The 23418-nt window shown below is 45.3% G+C and overlaps 1 protein-coding gene across 1 annotated transcript in view; it reads left to right on the top strand.

Annotated features, from left to right (window-relative positions):
* The window catches only part of LOC139250262 (serine/threonine-protein kinase MRCK alpha-like), a gene marked incomplete at its 3' end in the record, with an annotated part of 472269 nt that overhangs the window by 354072 nt on the left and 94779 nt on the right, over positions 1–23418 (top strand). The window contains exons 14-15 of the mRNA XM_070872760.1: positions 5455–5697; positions 18428–18538. Of these exons, the coding sequence (XP_070728861.1) occupies positions 5455–5697; positions 18428–18538 (354 nt within the window). The remainder of the gene's footprint in view (positions 1–5454; positions 5698–18427; positions 18539–23418) is intronic.

The following is a 23418-nucleotide window of genomic DNA, read 5'->3' as shown; positions in this document are numbered from 1 at the left end:
TGATGGACTCCAGCATTTTCCCAATGACAGATGTTAGGCTATCTGGCCTATAGTTTCCTGCTCTCTGTCTCCAGCCTTTCTTAAATAGGGGCATTACATTTGCGGGTTTCCAATCCACTGGTACCTCTCCAGAATCCAGTGAATTTTGGTAGATTACACCAATGCATCCACTATCTCTGCAGCCAATTCTTCTAAGACCCTAAGACCCTAAGACAGAGGCCGTCAGGTACAGGGGACTTGTCCATCTTTAGTCCCATTAGTATGCCTAGTACTTTATCTTTAGCAAGGTTGCATTTATTGCCCATTCCTAGTTGCCCTGAGAAGGTGGTGATGGGCCTTCTCCTTGGACTGCTATAGTCCTTGTGGTGCTTGATAGTGCTTTCATGCTGGTTAAATAGGAAATTCCAGGGATATTGACACAGCAGTGATAAAGGAACAGAAATGCCTGTTAAAGTCAAGATGGTGTGTGACTTGGAGCTATTGGTATTTCAATGATTTTGCTGCTCTTGTCCTTCTTGGTAGAAGTCATGGTGGAGGGTGGTTGGGTCTTATTGGAGAGGATCATCTCCTAGCACTCAAGTGGCACAGGTGTTACCTGCCACAAGCCTGAACGTTGTCTGGATTCTGCTGTAGTCTGGCATAGGCAGCATTGTTATCGAGGAATTATGAACAAAACTGAACACTGGAATCGTTAGCGAGCAATATTACTAACCTTGAAATGGAGGGAAGGTCATCGATAAAGCAGTCACATTGCACCAGTAGTGGAGAAGGTAGACATTGAGACCAGTAGCAGGAAAGCAGATGGTTGAGCCAAGGATGCTGTCCTGAGGGATTCCTGCAGTGATGTCCTGGGCTGCAGTAACTGGGCTCCAAAAACCGCGGCCATCTTCCTTTGAATCAGGCATGACTCCAGCTACTGGCGTTTTTCCCATTGATCCCCATTGATCTCAGATTTGCTCAGGCTGCTGAGTGCCAAGATGGGTCGAATGCTGTTTTTTTTTTGTAGAGGGCAGTTCAACTCTTGTATCCATGCTTGGATCAAGGCTGTGGTGAGGTCGGGAGCTGAGTTGTTCTGGCAGCGCCCGAATTGATCAACAGGAAGCAGCTAATTGCTGAATAAGTGCTGTTTCAAGACACTATTGGTGATGTCTTCCATTACTTTGCTGATGATTGTGAGTAGGCTAAAGGGGTGAGACTTTTCCTGTTTCGGACATAAATGAGCAAGTTTCCATACTGTTGGTTAGATACCAGTATCAGCTTCACTACAATAGCTTGACTGGGGTGGGGATGGGGAGAAGGTTCCTACTGGTGCACAGTTCTTCAGCATTATAGCTGGGATGTTGTCGGGAGCCAGAGCTCACGCTGTGTCCTGTGTAACATAGAAAATAGGTGCAGGAGTAGGCCATTCGACCCTTCGAGCCTGCACCACCATTCAATAAGATCATGGCTGATCATTCACCTCAGTACCCCTTTCCTGCTTTCTCTCCATACCCCTTGATCCCTTTAGCCGTAAGGGCGATATCTAACTCCCTCTTGAATATATCCAATGAACTGGCATCAACAACTCTCTGCGGTAGGGAATTCTACAGGTTAACATCTCTCTGAGTGAAGAAGTTTCTCCTCATCTCAGTCCTAAATGGCTTACACCTTATCCTTAGACTGTGTCCCCTGGTTCTGGACTTTCCCAACATCGGGAACATTCTTCCTGCATCTAACCTGTCCAATCCCGTCAGAATGTTATATGTTTCGATGAGATCCCCTCTCATCCTTCTAAACTCATGAATACAGGCCCAGTCGATCCAGTCTCTCCTCATGTCAGTTCTGCCATCCCGGGAATGAGTCTGGTGAACCTTCGCTGCACTCCCTCAATAGTAAGAACGTCCTTCCTCCGATTAGGAGACCAAAGCTGAACACAATATTCCAGGTGAGGCCTCACCAAGGCCCTGTACAACTGCATTCAGACCTCCCTGCTCCTATACTTAAATCCCCTAGCTATGAAGGCCAACATACCATTTGCCGCCTTCACCGCCTGCTGTACCTGCATGCCAACTTTCAACGACTGATGTACCATGACATCCAGGTCTCGTTGCACCTCCCCTTTTCCTAATCTGCCGCCATTCAGAGAATATTCTGCCTTCGTGTTTTTGCCACCAAAGTGGATAACGTCACATTTATCCACATTGTACTGCATCTGCCATGAGTTTGCCCACTCACCTAACCTGTCCAAATCACCCTGCAGCCTTTTAGCGTCCTCCTCACAGCTCACACCGCCACCCAGCTTAGTGTCATCTGCAAACTTGGAGATATTACACTCAATTCCTTCATCTAAATCATTGATGTATATTGTAAATTGCTGGGGTCCCAGCACTGAGCCCTGCGGCACCACACTAGTCACTGCCTGCCATTCTGAAAAGGACCCGTTTATCCCGACTCTCTGCTTCCTATCTGCCAACAGTTCTCTATCCATGTCAGTACAATACCCCCAATACCATGTGCTTTAATTTTGCACACCAATCTCTTGTGTGGGACCTTGTCAAAAGCCTTTTGAAAGTCCAAATACACCACATCCACTGGTTCTCCCTTGTCCACTCTACCAGTTACATCCTCAAAAAATTATAGAAGATTTGTCAAGCATGATTTCTCTTTCATAAATCCATGCTGACTTGGACTGATCCTGTCACTGCTTTCCAAATGCGCTGCTATTTCATCTTTAATAATTGATTCCAATATTTTCCCCACTACTGATGTCAGGCTATAACCGGTCGATCATTACCTGTTTTCTCTCTCCCTTCCTTTTTAAAAAGTGGTGTTACATTAGCTACCCTCCAGTCCATAGGAACTGATCCCGAGTCAATAGACTGTTGGAAAATGATCACCAATGCATCCACTGTTTCTAGGGCCACTTCCTTAAGTACTCTGGGATGCAGGCTATCAGGCCCCGGGGATTTCTGTGTAGTGTATATCTCAGCAGCACACAAAGATTTATCCACCAAACCGTGCTTAGTTTTCTTTTCATTTTCCAGATAGAATGTTCCTATTTAAATAGAGACTTGACATAGAATCATAGAAGTTTACAGCACGGAAGGAGGCCATTTCGGCCCATCGTGTCCATGCCGGCCAACAAGAGGCTATCCAGCCTAATCCCAGTTTCCAGCTCTCGGTCTATGACCCTGCAGGTTACGGCACTTCAGGTGCACATCCAAGTACTTTTTAAATATGGTGAGGGTTTCTGCCTCTACCACCCTTTCAGGCAGTGAGTTCCAGACCTCCAGAACCCTCTGCGTGAAGAAATTTGCCCTCAAATCCCCTCTAAACCTTTTACCAAGTACTTTAAATTTATGCCCCCTAGTTGTTGACCCCTCTGCTAAGGGAACTAGGCCCTTTCTATCCACTAGATCAAGGCCCCTCATAATTTTATACACCTCAATGAGGTCTGTCCTCAGCCTCTTGTTTCAGCTCGAAGCCGTATGAATATAGCAGCCAGGATTACTGGCTCCCGACCTAGCATGGCCCCCATCTTTTAAAATGTCCTTATATGTCCTTTATAAAACAAACTCGAGACTCACATAAACTTCACAATCAAAAGTATGTAGTAACGCAGGGTTCTTCTCTCAATCCTTTTAATCACTCACAACTGTAACTTCCTCCTTCATTTTCAAGATGGCACCGTTAGCACCTGGTCTACCCTGGGTCCGCCTGGTTTCTCGGGGCGGGTTCTTGGGCGGACGCTCAATTGGGCAAAATACTCGAAAGTTCCGCCCGGGGCACTAGCGCAGTGATGCATGCCGATTTATGTCATCCAAACGGTCAAAGCAGCGGCGGGGCGCTAAGTTTTCGTGCCGCCGCAAAACCATTGCCGAAAATTCACCCCGGGCGCGCCCCAAAAAATCATTTTTGCGTTCTGCCGAGGTGCTAAATGGGTCACAAATGAGCCGAAAATCCAGCCCAATATAGATGATTTGAAGATTGCTGCTCATTGCATATGGTCCTCTAAGATTCAAGAAAGCGCAACGTTGAATGAAGGAACATTGAGGAGTGATTTCTCAGTTTAATGTTTACATACGAACCTGATTCACTCAATTTGGTAACTTACTTAATTTACAAATATTTCTAGACTTTGATGGCTATTATGTTCATTACTACACAGCTACCAACTATAATAACTGCATTTCAAGAATTAATCCACAACCGTACACAATTAGGCAAAGATTAAAAGCAGGCCTCCAATATTTGAATGAGCCTGCAGATTAAACCGTAGCATTGAAGATTAGCAGTCATAAAAATAAAAATCATTAACATGATTATGGGAACAGGCTTGGAGGAGTCCTGTGGGAGAACAGCATTAATGTGCCTGGTATCACACTCTTGGAATATTTATGAGCTGGTGTACAAAAAAGAATCACCTTTTTGTTATATTTTTCATCTTGCCAAACTGTCAGCATAGGATTACATAGGATATATGGCACAGAAACAGGCCATTCGGCCCAATCAGTCCATGTTGGCATTTGTGCTCCACTCAAGCCTCCTCCTGTCTTTCCTCATCTAAATCTACCAGCATAGCCCTCTATTCTCTTCTCCCTCATTTGCTTGTCAAGCCTCCCCTTAAATGTATCTATACTAATCGCTTCAACCACTTCCTGTGGTAGAGAGTTCCACATTCTCACCACTCTGGGTAAAGAAGTTTCTTCTGAATTCCCTATTGGATTTCTTGGTGACTATCATATTGATGACCTCTAGTTTTGTTCTTCCTCACAAGTGGAAACATTCTCTCTATCCACGTTAGGAAAACCTTTCATAATTTTAAAGACCTCTATTAGGTCACTACTCAGCCTTTTTTCAAGAGAAAAGAGACCCAGCCCGTTCATTCTGTCCTGGCATGTATACCCTCACATTTCTGGTATCATCCTTGTAAATCTTTTCTGCACCCTCTCCAGTGCCTCTGTATCCTTTTATAATATGGCAACCAGTCATAAATAAAAACATGGGCCATAAATAAAACACAAAATGCTGGAAACACTCAGTGGGCCAGGCAGCATCTGTGGCGAGAGAAACAGAGTTAATGTTTCAGGTCGATATTTTGTAGATCAACTATTACTGCTCGATGGCAGCATTAACAAAAATAGAAGGATGGTTGATACTTAAGCAATATGGGTTAATAACTGACAGCTTCCTGTGTGAGGGGCAGGATACAAATATAAGTCAACGGGGAGGATTTTGGTGTAGTGGAACTATAAACACTTTTTTTTACAGAATGGGTTTACATTTTCTCTACAGCAAGCTCACAGATGGCTCTCAGCACAGTGTGTCTGTTAATTCAGCTCACTTGCACCATTGGATCTTGTTAACTCCAGTCCATGTACTGTTGTTCTCCTTTGCCATTTGGATCATTTGTTTTGTAATGAATCTAAAATGGCTCATTAATTTTTTAATGTTTTTAAACTTTCCTCAATATAGGAAATGATTGAATCGAGTGAAAGGTTGAAATTGCAAACCAAAGAGCTTAAAGATGCCCATAGTCAGCGTAAACTGGCCATGCAGGAGTTCTCCGAGATGAACGAGAGAGTCACAGAACTACGCTCCCAAAAACAGAAGCTTTCCCGACAGCTCCGGGACAAAGAGGAGGAGATGGAAATGACGATGCAAAAAGCCGAGAGTTTGCGCCAGGATCTACGGAGAGTGGAGCGAGCCAAAAAAGACGTGAGTTTGATTTTCTGTTTTGGATCAGGATTGCTGACAAGTTAACAGTAAAGAGCCTTTCTTTCCTCCAAGTTTTGCCTTTCACTTACAGTTCATACATACTCTTTGTAAAACTTAAATCCCTGATGAGTGGACGTAACCTTTCCCACTCTTACAGCTGTTGCCCTTTATTGCTATCAGGGACCTGGACATTTTTTGCATGTTTTAAATCCCTGCTTGTGGAATATATGGTACCTGCAAATCTGCTGTGCCGTTCCCTGGTGAAGGTGTTCAGCTACTTGTGGGACGTATATCTTTTTTATTTTTTGGGAACAGAGAATACATTGTGCATTATTTGACTTCTTCTCATTCCTCATTTTAAATTAGCAAAGATGACTTTAAACCTTTATTCAAATAAATATTCTGTGACTGCAAATGGGAGAGGAGCATTTGAATACAATATTTACCATGGTGTGATGAAGCTGTTCAGAATTGAGCGATACTGTGCAGTGAACGAGTGCTTTGCGAGCTCCATTTGGGATCCTGTTCAAACCGTGCAACATCAGTCAACTGGTTCTGAGGCCACTTGTGTATGATAAACAACCCCACAGACTACATGTTTTGGATATCCCCGTAAACCACTCACTTGCATGTTCCAAACTTGTCCCATGCTAACTGACCCTTTTTATTCTTTATTGGTTCGACTTCTGAAAATGATTTTAAGGGAGGATGCAGAGAAATCATAAAACTACTTTAATAATTGGATTTTTGGAGATTTTCTTGCTTGCTTCACATAAAATTCAATTTTTATGTCCCTCGTTCCCATCTGACCTTGCAAAGATATACAACTTGGCCAAAAGTAAAAAAACATGAAGGGTGCCAGCAGTCTGATGCACGGACCACCCTCGTTCGGTGGTAAATCTGTTCTGACAGGTATTCACCGCCAAGCGAAACAGGAATGAGACAAAACGTATCTCAATGCACCATTGAGCAATTGCGTTAAAGTTAGCAGTTGTACTGGTGATGAGAGGGCACACTTTTTCGAGGCTGAAACAAGCCAGCTTTCAAATGCCAAAAAGCTAAATGTTACTTTGTAATGTGTATATTTAAATGAAACCCTGTGGTGCAGTTATTGGCCAGCTTATATTATTGAGTTTGTTTGATTTCGGACATATTTTTAAGTCCGGTCTAGCTAGATTCTAAAGAAAGTCTTGCTCTTGCTATACTGTATTATTTTTCACTCTTTTGTCCAAGTCTGCTTAGTTTTTGACATCTTGCCTGACTTTTTCTCTCTCCGACCGCCTTCATTGTTTCTATCTATTTTGATGGTGCATACACTGGTGCTTTACTCGAGCATCCAGATATAGGACCGTGTAGCAATGGATGAAGGTTATATTTTGAATGTGTGTCAAGGGTGTTGGAGGTGACTGGAAAAAATAGAAATGCATCAGTGCAGGTTGTCCAAATTGTATTAAGAAAAGAAGTGAACTGGATCACCTTTTCTGATCTGTCTCATAGATACATTTTAGGATTTGCAATAGTTTTATTGGTTGGAACAGCATGCTATAGACAGAGCTAAGCGATCCCACAATCAACGGATCAGATCACAGCTCTGCAGTTCTGCCACATCCAGTCGTGAATGGGGGTGGACAATTAAACAACTAACGGGAGGAGGAAGCAGTGCAGGCTCGAAGGGCCGAATGGCCTACTCCTGCACCTATTTTCTATGAAGCTCCATGACTTTCCCCATCCTCAATGATGGTGGAGCCCAGCACGTGAGTGCAAAGGACAAGGCTGAAGCATTTGCAACCATCTTCAGCCAGAAGTGCCGAGTGGATGATCAATATCGGCCTCCTCCTGCCGTCCCCACCATCACATAAGCCAGTCTTCAGCCAATTTGATTCTTGATATCAAGAAAAGGTTGAGCACACTGGATACAACAAAGGCTATGGGCCCTGACAACATCCCGGCTCTCGTGCTGAAGACTTGTGCTCCAGAACTAGCCACTCCTTTAGCCAAGCTGTTCCAGTACAGCTACAACACTGGCATCTACCCGACAATGTGGAAAACTGCACAGGTATGTCCTGTCCACAAAAAGCAGGACAATCCAATCCAGCCAATTACCGCCCCATTAGTCTGCTCTCAATCATCAGCAAAATGATGGGAGGTGTCGTCGACAGTACCATCAAGCGATACTTACTCAGCAATAACCTGCTCACCGTTGCTCAATTTAGGTTCCAGCAGGACCACTCTGCTCCAGGCCCCATTACAGCCTTGGTCCAAACAGTCACAAAAGAGCTGAATTCCAGAGGTGAGGTAAGAGTGACTGCCCTTGACAACAAAGCAGCATTTGACCGAGTGTGGCATCAAGGAGACCTAGTAAAATTAAAGTCAATGGGAATCAAGGGGAAAGCTCTCCACTGACTGGAATCATACCTAGCACAAAGGAAAATGGTTGTAGTTGTTGGAGGTCAATTATCTTAGCCCCAGAATATCGTTGTAGGAGGTTCTCGGGTCAGTGCCCTCGGCCTACCCATCTTCAGCTGCTTCATCAATGACCTTCCCTCCATCATAAGGGCCCGCATATCATCATCTTAGGCAGTCCCTCAGAGCCGAGGATTACTTGCTTCCACAGTAGCATGGGTTCTAAGGTGGCTGATGAGTCCAATGCAGGATCTACAGATGCTGTCACTGGTGGGGCAGGTAGTGGTTGCGACATTCAGATCTGTTGCTGTTGGGGTTGTCCATGAGGGTCCTGACGTTCCAGGTCCCAAACTTCATTTTAAAGGGTGAAAGGTGTCTGTGTGTGAATTCTTTTAATGTGGGCTGGTGGTTGCACACCAGCTACCACACAGGCTTGACAGAGCAAGGTCTTGGTCCAATGGCAAGGGGACCCAAGACGATTGGAGACCAGGCTCTGCTGCACATACACACACATATGGGGGTGCGGGGGGAGGGAGGAAAGCACTGGAAGTTTTAATATTAGTTCTTGGTATGTGGATCCATTCTCAATTACCCTGAGAAGGTGGTATTGGGCCTTTTTCTTGAACCGTTGCAGTCCTTGTGGTGATGGTGGTCCCACGGTGTTATAAGGGAGAGAATTCTACAACATTGAACCCAGCAACATTGCAGCAACAACAATGCATGTCCTAGTCAGTATCGTGCACGATTTGAAGGACAACATGGAGATAATAGTGTTCCTACAACACTGCTGCTCTTGTTCCCCTCAGAGGTAGAGACTGCAGGGAAGGGAGGTGCTGTTGATAATGAGCAAGGTGATCTGGCAGCAGCTGGGGTGGAAAATTCTATGAGCCCCCAGCCCTATGGAAGGTGCCAGTGTCAGGAACATTGATCCTAGGGTATGTCACAATGAGGAACTGGGTTCCCAGGGTCTGATAGCATTGGGAATGGGTATAGTGCAGTGTTGCAACATGGTGTGGGTCCCAGGGCATGTCAGCACTGTAAAAGGGTGTTGTCTCACTCTATTTACCCTACCTAGATCATTCTTTCCACCTCTCAAAATGTGCAGCACATTTACAATAACACTCATTTAGTTGGATTCCGGGAGACCAGTGTCCACTGTCACCGCATTTATGCTAACTATAGCTCCATTAGCTTAGTCGATGAAACCCAAGTCTATGATCCTGTGCCAGGATAAGACAATCACATCTAGCATTATAAATGCAGTGACAGAATCCAAAATAGCAACAACTTATATTTATATAGCACCCTTAACGTAGTAAAAAATAGCAAGACCTGGCTGACATTCAGGCTTGGGCAAGTAACATTTGCGCCACACAAGTGCCAGGCAATGACTATCTCCAGCGAGAGTCTAACCACCACCCCTTGACATTCAACAGCATTATTATTGCCGAATCCCCCATCATCAACATCCTGGGGGTCACCATTGACCAGAAACTTAATGGGACCAGCCATATAAATATATAAATACTGTGGCAACAAGAGCAGGTCAGAGGCCGGGTGTTCTGCGGCAAGTGCCTCACCTCCTGACTCTCCAAAGCCTTTCCACCATCTACAAGGCACAAGTCAGGAATGTGATGGAATACTCCCCACTTGCCTGGATGAGTGCAGCTCCAACAACACTCAAGAAGCTCAGCACCATCCAGGAAAAAGCAGCCGTTTGATTGGCCCCCCCCATCCACCACCTTCAACATTCACTCCCTGCACCATTGGCGCAATGTGTCTGTAGTGTGTACCATCTACAAGATGCACTGCAGCAACTTGCCAAGGCTTCTTCGACTGCACCTCCCAAACCCGCGACCTCTACCATCTAGAAGGATAAGGGCAGCAGGTGCATGGGAACACCATCATCTGCAAGTTGCACACCCTCCGACTTGGAAGTATATCGCTGTTCCTTCATCATCGCTGGGTCAATATTCTGGAACTCCTTCCCAAACAGCGCTATGGGAGTACCCTCACCACACGGACTGCGGCGGTTCAAGCAGGCGGATCACCACCATCTTCTCAAAGGCAATAAATCCTGGCCTTAGCCAGCGACACCCACATGAAAGAAACGAATAAAAAAATATATAGTTTTATTGGTTGGAAACAGTTTTTGGGAACAAACTTAATCGATTCATTCCAGTGACTTAACTTCTTGCAAACTTTTGTTAATCTTGATTGGCCTGGGTTTTTTTCTGTTTTTTTGCCTCTCCCAGGAGATCACATGGCTGCAGTTGGGGTGGAGTGTAGAATGTTGTGGTGCAGGCGGACTGGTTGGGCTGGGTGCTCTTTACCTTTCCGCCATTGTTCATTGTTCATAGGTTTATATGTAACCTTCGGGGCTGCTGACCGAGGGCTGTGTGGTTCTTTGTCGGCCGGCGTGGACATGATGGGCCGAAATGACTTCCTTCTGCGCTGTAGATTTCTATGTTTCTTTCTATGTTGACGCTGGTAACACTAGCATTATTGCCCATCCCGATTTGCCCCATAGAAGGTGGTGCTGGGCTGCCGCCTTAAGCCGCTGCAATCCGTTTGGTGAAGGTACCTCTGGAATGGGGATATATGTCCAAATTAGGATGGTATGTGATTTGGAGGTAACTTGCTGTTCTTGTGCTATGGTGCCCGTGTCATTCTAGTTCATGGAGGTGTCGGGTTTGAGATGTGCTAAGATATGTAATCTCATTCAGGATAGTCCTTGCTCATCAGTCAACTGAGGTAAAGTAATTATCTCTACCTCACTTTTGGACAGCATAGGGGTAAAGCCATCTCTGCTTTATCAACACTATTCTCATTTTATTGATCCATCAGAGGCAGTCCCTCGGAATCGAGGAGGACTTGCTTCTACTCCCAAAGTGAGTTCTTTGATGGCTGAACAGTGCGATACGAGAGCCACAGACCCTGTTACAGATGGGACAGACATTCACCGAGAGAAGGGGTGGGTGGGGCTGGTTTGCCGCGCGCTGCTTGCGCTTGACCTCTTCACGCTCTTTGCGTTAAGACTCAAAGAGTTCAACGCCCTCCCGGATGCACTTTCTCCACCTCGGGTGCTCTTCGGCCAGGGTCTCCCACGTGTCAGTGGTGATGTCGCACTTTACCAGGGAGGCTTTGAGGGTGTCCCTGTAACAATTCCACTGCCCACCTTTGGCTCGCTTACCAGGAAGGAGCTTCGTATAAAGCATTTGCTTCGGGAGTCTCGTATCTGGCATTCGAACTATGTAACCTGCCCAGCGAAGCGGATCGAGTGTGGTCAGTGCTTCAATACTGGGGATGTTAGCCTGGTCGAGGACTGATGTTGGTGGGCCTGTCCTCCCAGGGGATTTGCAGGATCTTGCGGTGACATCGTTAAATATTTATCTCCAGTGACTTGAGGTGCCTTTTATACATCGTTCATGCCTCTGATCAATACAGGAGGGCGGATATTACTACAGTCCTGTAGACCATGGTGGTAGATTTGAGGGCCTGGTAATTATAGACTGCTTAGCCTGACATCAATAGTGGGGAAAATGTTGGAATCAATTATTAAAGATGAAATAGCAGCGCATTTGGAAAGCAGTGACAGGATCGGTCCAAGTCAGCATGGATTTATGAAAGGGAAATCATGCTTGACAAATCTTCTGGACTTTTTTGAGGATGTAACTAGTAGAGTGGACAGGGGAGAACCAGTGGATGTGGTGTATTTGGACTTTCAAAAGGCTTTTGACAAGGTCCCGCACAAGAGATTGGTATGCAAAATTAAAGCATATGATATTGGGGGTAATGTACTGACGTGGATAGAGAACTGGTTGGCAGACAGGAAGCAGAGTCAGGATAAACGAGTCCTTTTCAGAATGGCAGGCAGTGACTAGTGGGGTGCCGCAGGGCTCAGTGCTGGGACCCCAGCTATTTACAATATGCATTAATGATTTGGATGAAGGAATTGAGTGTAATATCTCCAAGTTTGCAGTTGACACTAAGCTGGGTGGCGGTGTGAGCTGTGAGGAAGACGCTAAAAGGCTGCAGGGTGACTTGGACAGGTTAGGTGAGTGGGCAAATGCATGGCAGATAAATGTGAGGTTATTCACTTTGGGGGCAAAAACACGAAGGCAGAATAGTCTCTGAATGGCGACAGATTAGGAAAAGGGGAGATGCAACGAGACCTGGGTGTCATGGTACATCAGTCATTGAAAGTTGGCATGCAGGTACAGCAGGCGGTGAAGAAGGCAAATGGTATGTTGGCCTTCATAGCTAGGGGATATAAGTATAGGAGCAGGGAGGTCTTACTGCAGTTGGACAGGGCCTTGGTGAGGCCTCACCTGGAATATTGTGTTCAGTTTTGGTCTCCTAATCTGAGGAAGGACGTTCTTGCTCTTGAGGGAGTGCAGCGAAGGTTCACCAGACTCATTCCCGGGATGGCAGAACTGACATGAGGAGAGACTGGATCGACTGGTCCTGTATTCATGAGTTTAGAAGGATGAGAGGGGATCTCATCGAAACATATAAAATTCTGACGGGATTGGACAGGTTAGATGCAGGAAGAATGTTCCCGATGTTGGGGAAGTCCAGAACCAGGGGACACAGTCTAAGGATAAGGTGTAAGCCATTTAGGACTGAGATGAGGAGAAACTTCTTCACTCAGAGAGATGTTAACCTGTGGAATTCCCTACCGCAGAGAGTTGTTGATGCCAGTTCATTGGATATATTCAAGAGGGAGTTCGATATGGCCCTTACGGCTAAAGGGATCAAGGGGTATGGAGAGAAAGTAGGAAAGGAGTACTGAAGTGAATGATCAGCCATGATCTTATTGAATGGTGGTGTAGGCTCGAAGGGCCGAACGGCCTGCTCTTGCACCTATTTTCTATGTTTCTATGGTCTTCAAACACTCTTTTCCTCAGGCGGCCGAAGGCTGCACTGGCGCACTGGAGGCGATGTTGAATCTCCGCATCAATTTCTGCCTTTGTTGAGAAGAGGCATCCGAGATATGGGAAATGGTCCACGTTGTCGAGGGCCGCTTGATGATTGGAGGGCAGTACTTTGCGGCGGGAACAGACTGACGGATGTTAAGTATAAGGCCCATGCTTTCATATGCCTCAGTGAATACATTGACTATATCCTGGAGTTCAGCCTCAGAATGTGCGTAGACGCCGACATCGTCCGCGCACTGCAGCTCAATGACAGAGGTTGGAGTGATTTTGGACCTGGCCTGGAGGCGGCATAGATTAAACAGCTTCCCACTGGTTCTGTGGTTTAGTTCCACTCCAGCGGGGAGCTTGTTGATTGTGAGGTGGAGCATGGCGGCGAGGAAGATTGAGAAGAGGGTTGGAGCGAGGACACAGTCTTGTTTGACCCCGGTCCGGACGTGAATTGGGTCTGTAATGGATCTGTTGGTAGGGATCACGGCCTGCATGTCACCGTGAAGCAGGCGAAGGATGTTGACAAACCTTTGAGGGCATCCGAAATGGAGGAGGCTGCTCCATAGACCCTCGCGGTTGACACTGTCAAAGGCCTTTGTAAGATCGAAAAAGGCCATGTATAAGGGCTGGCACTGCTCCCTGCATTTTTCCTGCAGCTGTCGCGCTGCAAAGATCATGTCCATTGTGCCCCGTAGGGGACGAAATCAGCACTGTGATTCCGGGAGGAGCTCCTCGGCCACAGGGAGAAGACGGTTGAGGAGAGCTCTAGCGACAACTTTCCCAGTGGCTGATAGCAGCAGGGAGATTGCCCTGTAGTTGCCGCAGTCGGACTTGTCCCCCTTTTTAAAGATGGTCACGATCACTGCATCTCTGAGATCTCCCAGCATGCTCTCCTCCCTCCAGATGAGAGAGATGAGGTCATGTATCCTCGCCAACAGTGCCTCTCTGCCATACTTTAGCGCCTCAGCAGGAATTCCATCTGCATGCGTAGCCTTGTTGTTCTTGAGCTGTTTTATGGGTTTGCCTACCTCATGCAACGTTGAAGTTTCACTGAGTTGGTGGCAGGTCGCATGCTGCGGGATGGAGTCGAGAACACTCGAGTCAAGGGCAGAGTCTCGATTGAGGAGATCTTCGAAGTGCTCCTTCCATCGGGCCCTGACAGCCTCGGTGTCCTTGATGAATGTTTCCCCATTCTTGGCCAGGAGTGGGGTGGGGCCTTGGGAGTTTGGACCGTAGGTGGCCTTGACTGCAGTGAAGAATCTTCGCATATCGTGGCTATTGACCAGTTGTTGTATCTGCTGTGCTTTTTCCATCCACCACCTGTTCTTTAGGTCCTGGGTTTTTTGTTGGACCTGAGCCTTGAGCCGTCTATAATGTTGTTTTGTAGTTCCCGAGTTGGGTTGTGCTTGAGGCTCAGAAATGCTTTGCGCTTGCGATCTATTAGTTGTTTGATCTCCTGATAATTTTCATCAAACCAGTCCTGATGTTTTCTGGTTGAGTGACCAAGTGACTCTTCACAGGCACTGGTTATAGAGGCCTGGAAGGCAGACCGAGCGCTATGGGGATTCAGCATCTTGGGGTCATCAAGGCACGCCAGATTGGCTGTGAGGCGCTGACTGTATAGGGCTCTCTTAGCTGGGTCTCTAAGTGCCTCAGCATTAACTTTTTTGCAGCACTGTTTGTGCTGTCCCCTCTGCTTTGGGGCTATGTTGAATCAATGATGGATCGGATTAGGCGGTGGTCTGTCCAGCAGTCGTCAGCTCCTGTCATGGCGCGGGTGATGCGCACATCCTTGCGATCCCTGGCTTGGACGATGACATAGTCAAGCAGGTGCCAGTGTTTGGAGCGAGGGTATTGCCACGATGCCTTGTATTTGTCCCTCTGGCGGAACAGGCTGTTGGTGATGAGGAGTTCATGTTCTAGACATTTTGTCAGGAGCAGGGTACCACTGGAGTTGGCTTTCCCTACCCCCTTTCTGCCAATCACGCCTCCCCAGAGAGCAGTGTCTTTGCCGACCCTGGCATTAAAGTCACCCAGGAAGATCAATTTGTTGCCCGTGGGGACGTGGGACAAGGATGTCTCGAGGTTGGAATAAAAACCCTTTTAAGCCTCATCCGTTGCATCGAGTGTTGGGGCGTACGCACTGATGACTGGCGCATTGGTTCCAGGATTTGGTAAGACGAAGAGTCATGAGGTGTTCGTTAACCCCACAGGGGGGTAGTCTTTGAGGCGGTCGACCAACTCATGGTGAAGGCAGCGTTCTTCCTCTGGTTTTCCTTTCCAGAAAAAGGAATAAACTCCATCATGTTCCTTCAACTGGCCTTCCCCTGCTCGCCAGGTCTCGCTTAGGGCGGCGTTGTCAATGTCAAAACGTCCGAGTTCCCTGGCAACTATGGCGGTGCGGCTTTCCGGCCTGTTGCTGTTGGAATTGTCCATGAGGGTCCTGACGTTCCAGGTCCCGAATTTGATACTGACGAAGTGGAAGATGCCTGTGCGTGAGTTCTTTTACAGTGGGGTGGCTGCTGTACACCGGCAACCACACGGACTTAGCTGAGCAAGGTCTTGGTCCAGTGACAAGGAGGTCCAAGACAACTGGAGACCAGACACAGCTTGATAAGCCTAACTGCGTAAGGCGAGATGTTGGCCGCAAACTCGGCGCCATTGATGGTAATTTTATTGATACTGCTAAAGTCAAAGTTCCTGTAAATTCCATCTCCATCTTCACCTAAGCTACACATCGACTGTCCTGCACACTTTTCCAACTCTTCACATCCTCTACTTTGATAGCACGTCAAAACAGTGGATCTGCTTACATCCCTTGGTCCTTCCTGTTTCTGGCAACTTTCAAGTCTCTTGGTGTCACCTAATCATCACATCTAATTTCCCTCCCTTTCTCTCTTTTTCCAGCCTTAATGGCATGAGGCATTGTGATCCTCCTTCTGCTGAGTTTCTCAGTAATGATAAAGAAATCAGGTCTCAGGATCTGCTGTGTTATTGGTAATTACATCTGTAAATGGGACTGTGTTTTGCTTCTCCCTGTACAGGGAGCACTACTTAAGTTATGATTTCAGGCTGGTAGGTCAGACTCTGTATTGCGTGCTTGCTTGCTATTGCAAAAAGAAGGAGCAGGCCTGTGGCAGTGACTGACTAGGTAACGTACTGTTGGCAGTTTGTCGATTCACATGGGTTTGAAACCAGATTGATTTGATTCCGATCTCTCCTCTCCACTGACTTCACATGTTTGACTTCTGAAACACGAGCCTACTGCCAAAAACTATCTACAGTTTATTGAACGAGCAGACTCACTCATGATGGCAGGTGTGGGGAGTAAACCTGTTGTATAGGTGTGAAATAGAGAATGGTCTGCAGTTGGAGTTGATGTTGTACTTTGTTGGGGGTATACAGGAGGGAGATTTACTCTGGTCTATAATATATCTGATCTGGGAGAACTCGATGCTTGTGTAAGAAGGCTGTGGGGTCAAGCTGCACTTCAGGACTTGAGCACATTATCAATGCCATACTGAGAGAATGCTGTATTGTTAGATGACTGTCATTCACCGTTGACATGTAGTCTACATGGATATCTGGGGGTCCTTGTGCATGAAACACAAAAAGTTAGTGTGCAGATACAGCAAGTAATCTGTTTTTGTTATGTTAACACTGCCATATCAGTACAAGCAGTAAATGGGGGGAATAGGTGAGAAGGTACCAGTAAATGGGGGATTGGGAGGGTACCAGTAAATGGGGGGGGATAGGGGAGGGGCACCAGTAAATGGGGGATAGGGAGGGAAACCAGTAAATGGGGGGATAGGGGAATCAGCCCACACTGCGATATGTGTGCGTACTAGGTCCGTGCAGCAGAGCAGGTCTCCAGTCATCCTGGTTAACCCTTGCCACTGGATAAAGGCTGATGTGCAACGGTCACCACAAGTTAAAAAAATCCACGCACGGGCATCTGCCACCCCTTCAATTGGTGTTCAGGACTGGAATATCGGGTCCTTCAATGAAACATCTGTGGAAGCAAGTCATCCTCGTTGGAGGGACCGCCTATGATGATGATAAATCGAGGTTGAATCTACCCGTCCAGTGATTCAGGGGGGCGTTAAAGATCTGTGGCACTATTCTAGTGCTGCGGCCAACATTCCTCCCTCAACCAACACTAACAAAAGCAGATTAACTGGATGAGCATCTCCCTGCCGTGTGCCAGATCCCTTCTTATCTTTGTTCAGCTTTGCTTTTTTCCCAGTCAGCACCCTTATTTTTGACTCTTTGTTATCCTGTCATGCCTTGAATTAACCTTATGAATTCAAAAAGCAAAATACTGCGGATGCTGGAAATCTGAAATAAAAATAGAAAACGCAAGAAACACTGAGCTGGTCAGGCAGCATCCAGGTGTGACGAAGGGTCGTAGACCTGAAGCGTTAATCCGACCTTCCTCTCTCCACAGATGCTGCCTGACCTGCTGAGTGCTTACAGGAATTTGTTCTAATGGGCTCCTTCTGCTCTGTGTGTAATATATTGTTAACAATATCTATATGTTGTTTAATATCTTGTATAACGAGAATAATAATTGAAAGAACGTATTTATATCGCAGTTGTCATATCTTCTGGACTTCCCAGCGAAGGAATAGATAATGGAGAAAGGCTCATCAAATAAATCCCTTCTCCTCTACTTAAGCCCCACATTCCCACAATAACTACAAGTTGTGTCATGTTCACTCCCGTAGAAAGTACCCACTGCTTTACCCCTATCAGTGAGCTCTTTACCACATCCAGGTTTTTACCTGTAATTCTCATTACTTTCAATATCAGTAGAAGTCTTTCATTTGGAACTTTATCCAGAACTTTTGGAAATTTGACCCAGAATGAGATGTTATAGTAACAAAATTAGACTTAATGTCAACCAATGCCCTTGCTGTAAATGGACAGAATCGCGGAATGCATTCCATAAAAACACCGTTACAAATCCCGCAATTCCGTTACAAATCCTGCAATTCCATGTGATTAAAAATGGAATTCAGTCACTATAAATCAGTGACTGTGCTTCTGACTATCTGAGGTGTCCCATTCCCCTTTGAACTTAATCTGAATGTTAAATTTTCGACGAACTTTTAAGATCACTTTTTTTTCCAAAGTCGATGCTTGCATTCTTTGTTGAAAACAAAGTTGATGGAGCAGCAGACAAATGCATGAATTCCGATTGTATAAATTTATGGAAGTACCCATTCAAAGTGAGGTCTCGATTGAGGCCATTCAGTTGGAATGTTACTAAAACTATTCTGTAGGCTCCCAGTGCTGAGAGGATTTAAAGGTTTGACCTTTCTATTGTAAGATTGTCTATAATTGTGGCTGCTTTGTACCTTGTGTGTTACTCATGGTGCATGTTTTCCCCCGACCAGTTGGATGTGCAGATGGAACAATCAGCAGCAGAGGCATCCAAGGAGCGAAAATTGCGAGAGCGGGGTGAGCAGTACTCCAAGCAACTCGAGAATGAGCTTGAGGGGCTCAAGGTAAGATGCTGATATGGAAATTTAAGAAAAGTGCTTGATTGCGTGCAGGGGTTTGTTCCTGATTCTAGTTGTTGCAGAGATGAATGGCGAGTCACCAAGTGATGGCTCAAAGTTTCTCAAAGAGATAATGTGGTAAAATAGGACAGTTCAGCCCCAGGCAGATGTCAATGGGTTGCAGTATAACACTTAAGAGAGGACTTGAGAAAAGGTGCTCACTCACTCTCACAGGCAGAGAACGTTGAATGAATAGAAGAGGATGGGAGCAATAAAAACCTAAAGAGAGGGAAGTTTGAACAGTGTCTCGGAGTACTTCATTGTTTTGTTGTTTGGAATCAGTGTATAAAGAATAGACGATGGATTAACTAAAGTATAATCCACCCGAGAAACTGACCATCTTTTAATACTTATAATCCAGGGGTTTTCAAACAGAACTGTGTCGGTCCCCTGTAAATGTTAACTCATGATGATCCCCTGAAAATATTGACATCTCCCCAGGGGCTATTATTTGTGAAAGGTGTTTTCTTTTAATTAATATGTAGCAACAGAATACATGTGCTAATAAGTCAACAAATACAGAAAAATATGTAAATCTGATGACTTTGGAAACCCTTAGGTTCTCTTATAAGACCCACTAGGGTTTGGGGGCCCCTCATTTGGAAACCTATACCCCCAAATCAAAATATTTACAAGTTTGTTTTTGTTTTTTCTCCTGTTTCCAGAATTTACTGTCATTCAGTAGAAGCAGAAAAATAGGGTTCCGGTTTAGACAGCTGAGCATTATGCCCTAGCAGAGATCAATAGATGCGTGCTGGAAGAGGGGGGGGGGGGGGTTGTAAAAGTGTCAGCTTGGTTCAGTTGCCAGCACTCAGAAGATTGTGGGTTCAAGCCCTGCTCCAGGCTTTCAATGCATGATTTAGCCTGACACTATACTGCAGTATTGAGGAGTTTTGCATTGTTGGATGTGTGTTCATTCAGATGAGATGTTAAACCTAGGCCCTGTTCGCTATTCAAGTGGATGTAAAAGATTGCATTGGAAGGAGCGCCACAAGTTCTGGTGTCCTGACTGACATTCACCCATCAACAAATATCACCAGACAAGTCATCCCATTGTTTGTGGGATTGTGCAGTGTTCGCCTACTTAACGGTGACTGCACTTCAAAAGTAATTTACGTGAAGCATGTTGGAGAGATGTGATAAGATGCTATATAAAAGGTAGTTACCAAACCTTCATGGCTTGATGAGTGGACAAAGAACTTTCTTTTATATAACGCCTTTCATATCCTATATGGAGCAAAGACAGGTAAGAACATAACAAATAGGAGCAGGAGTTGGCCACATGGCCCCTCGAGCTTGTTCCACCATTTAATAAGATCATGGCTGATCTAATCATGGACTCAGCTCCACTTCCCTGCCCGCTCCCCATAACCCTTTATTCCCTTATCACTAAAAAAATGTGTCTGTCTCGCCTTAAATATATTCAATGACCCAGTCTCTACAGCTCTCTGGGACACCAACCTATCTTCACAAGTCAACCCCCTCATCTCCAGAATCAACCTAGTGAACCTTCTCCGAACAGCCTCCAATGTAAATATATCCTTCCTTAAATATAGAGACCAAAAATATACGCAGTACTCTAGGTGTGGCCTCACCAATACCCTGTGCAGTTGTCGCAGGACTTCTCTGTTTTTATACTCTTACAATAAAGGCCAACATTCCATTTGCCTTCCTGATTACTTGCTGTACCTGCATACTAGCTTTTTGTGTTTCATGCACAAGGACCCCCAGGTCCCTCTGTACTGCAGCACTTTGCAATATTTCTCCATTAAATTATAATTTGCTTTTCTACTTTTTCTGCCAAAGTGGATAACCTCACATTTTCACATTATACTCCATCTGCCAAATTGTTGCCCACTCACTTAGCCTGTCTGTATCCCTTTGCAGATTTTTTGTGCCCTTCTCATAATTTCTCAAGTAAATCGAGTTCAGGTACAGATTAGCCAAGGATTAATTGAATGGCAGGACATTAATCGAAGGGCTGATTGGCCTCCTCCTGGTTCTGTGTTCAGGGCATCCCAGTGTGCTCCACAGCCAATTAATTACCTTTTTTTGAAATGTAATCAATTATATGGGCAATTATAACATCCGGTTTGTTTACAGCAAGAAACTACAAATAGCACTGAGTAAGTGATCAGATCATCTGTTTTTGGTGGTATTGGTTTAAAGATAAATGTTGATCGGGACATTGTACGGCTCTTCAAATGATGATGTGGGATTGTTTACTTCCGCCTAAGAGGGCAGACGGCCTCTGTTTAATATCTCAGCAAAAGTTGGCACCTCCAACAGTGCAGCACTTCTACAGTACTGCACTGGGAGTGTTAAATGAGCAATTAAATGTAAATAAAGACAATTATATAGGGCCCTGGTGAGACCGCACCTGGAGTATTGTGTACAGTTCAATACCTAAGGAAGGATATACTTGCCGTAGAGGGAGTGTAACGAAGGTTCACCAGACCGATTCCTGGGATGGGAGGATTGTCCTATGAGGAGAGATTGCATAGACTAGGCCTATATTCTCTAGCATTTAGAAAAATGAGAGTTGATCTCATTGAAACATACAAAATTCTTACAGGGCTTGACAGGGTAGATGCAGGGAGGATGTTTCCTCTGGCTGGGGAGTCTAGGACCAGGGGTCACAGTCTCAGAATAAAGGGTCGCCATTTAGGACTGAGATGAGGGGAAGCTCTAGAGGTTGGTGAATCTTTGGAATTCTCTACTCCAGAGGACTGTGGAAGCTCAGTCTTTGAGTATATTCAAGACAGAGATCGATAGATTTTTGGATATTAAGGGAATCTAGGGATATGGGGACAGTGCAGGAAAATGGAGTTGAGGTAGACGATCAGCAATGATCTTATTGAATGGCGGAGCAGATTCGAGGGGCCGACTCCTACTCCTAATTCTTATGTTGAGGAAAGCGAAGGTGTGACTGTTAGGGAACCGGATTGTGAGGACTTAGGAGAGGTTGAGAAGGAGGTCCCACAGACATTGGTCTTGTGCGACAGGTACAATAGACAAAATTCTTTACCCCAGAAGACTGTGGATGCTCAGTTGTTGATTATATTCAAGACAGAGATCTATTGATTTTTGGCTCTTAAGGGAATCCAGGGATATGGTGATAGTATTACAGACAAGTGGAGTTGAGGTAGAAGATCAGCCAAGATCTCATTGAATGGCGGAGCAGGCTCGAGGGGCCAAATGGCTTACTCCTGCTCCTATTTCTTATGTTCTAATGTGCTCGATACCTGTGAGGATAAGGAGAAAGACTGCGGGGAGGACAATCACAATGCAGACCAAGGCATCATGGCTCCGAAGGCTGTCCAATGGGGGTGGAAGAGCAGAATAGAAATGTGGTAGTGATAGGGGATTCTATAATAGGGGGATAGATAGCATCCTCTGCAGCCAAGAACGAGAATCCCCAAGAGTGTGTTGCCAGGGTAAGGGATATCGTGTGGCAGCTGGAGAGAATTTTGGAAAGGGAGGTGGTAAATCCAGTTGTTGTGGTTCATGTCGGAACGAACGACTTGGGCAAGAGCAGGGAGGAGGTCCTGCAGAGGGAATATCAGGATTTCGGAGCTAAATAAAAAAGCAGAACCTCGAGGGGAGTAATTGCTGGATTATTGCCGTAGCCACATTCAAATTGACATAAAAATAGTCAGCTCAGAAAAATAAACATGTGGCTGGAGTGGTTCCTTTTCATGGGACACTGGCACCAGCCCTGGGACAGAAAGGAGCTATACCGATGGAATGAGCTCCACCTGAACCGGGATGGTTGAGGGATCTACACGAAATAAAACCAGCCTAAATGTAACTAAAACAGGAAAGGAGTAAAAATAAAGTAATGGAGGACATTGATGACCAGTGAATAAATAGAGTTATAGAACAGGAATTTTAAAAGATGGTTAAAAATAAAGTGAGAGGAACTGCTTTTAAAAATGAGTTAATCTGTCTGTACAGCAATGCACACAGTGTCCGTAATAAAACAGGGGAGCTGGAGACAATCATGTTGTAATAGATGTAATTTATCTGGATTTTCAGAAGGCCTACGATAAGATACCACATAATCGACGAATAAATAAGGTCAGGGAATGCGGAATCAGGGGACAAGGAGCGGAATGGATAGCTAGTTTGCTTCAAAGCAGAGAGTCGGGGTAAAGGGTAGCTATTCAGGATGGTAGAAGCTGGGTAGTGGTGTTCCACAAGGATCTGTGCTGGGACCACTGTTGTTAACAATTTATATTAACGATTTAGACTTTGGAATCAAAAACACAATTTCTAAATTTGCAGATGACACCAAATTGAGGGGCACAATCAATACTGAGGAGGACTGCAACAAATTACAAGAATACAGTAATAAACTTGCAGAATGGGCAAATAATTGGCAAATTAAATTCAACACGGATAAATGTGAGGTATTACATTTTGGTAAGAATAATAGGGAGATCACTTATTACTTGGAAAATAAGAATCTAAATGGGGTAGAGGAGCAAATGGATCTGGGAGTACAAATACACAAATCACTAAGTATTGACACAGGTTAGCAAAACTATGGAAAAAGTAAACCAAGCACTAGGATTTATTTCTGGAGAGATAGAGTTGAAAAGTAGTGAAGTTATGCTAAACTTGTATCGAACCTTGGTTAGACCACATTTGGAGTATTGTATGTGATTCTGGTCGCCATATTATAAAAAGGATATAGAGGCACTGGAGAGGGTACAGAGAAGATTTACAAGGATGATACCAGAAATGCGAGGGTATACATATCAGGAAATTATGAACAGACTGAGTCTCTTCTCTTGAAAAAAGAAGGCTGAGAGGTGACCTAA

This window comes from Pristiophorus japonicus, unplaced genomic scaffold (genome assembly GCF_044704955.1).
Source record: "Pristiophorus japonicus isolate sPriJap1 unplaced genomic scaffold, sPriJap1.hap1 HAP1_SCAFFOLD_360, whole genome shotgun sequence".
In the NCBI taxonomy this organism is placed as follows: Eukaryota; Metazoa; Chordata; class Chondrichthyes; family Pristiophoridae; genus Pristiophorus; species Pristiophorus japonicus.
This window is presented reverse-complemented; position numbering and strand designations above follow the sequence as displayed.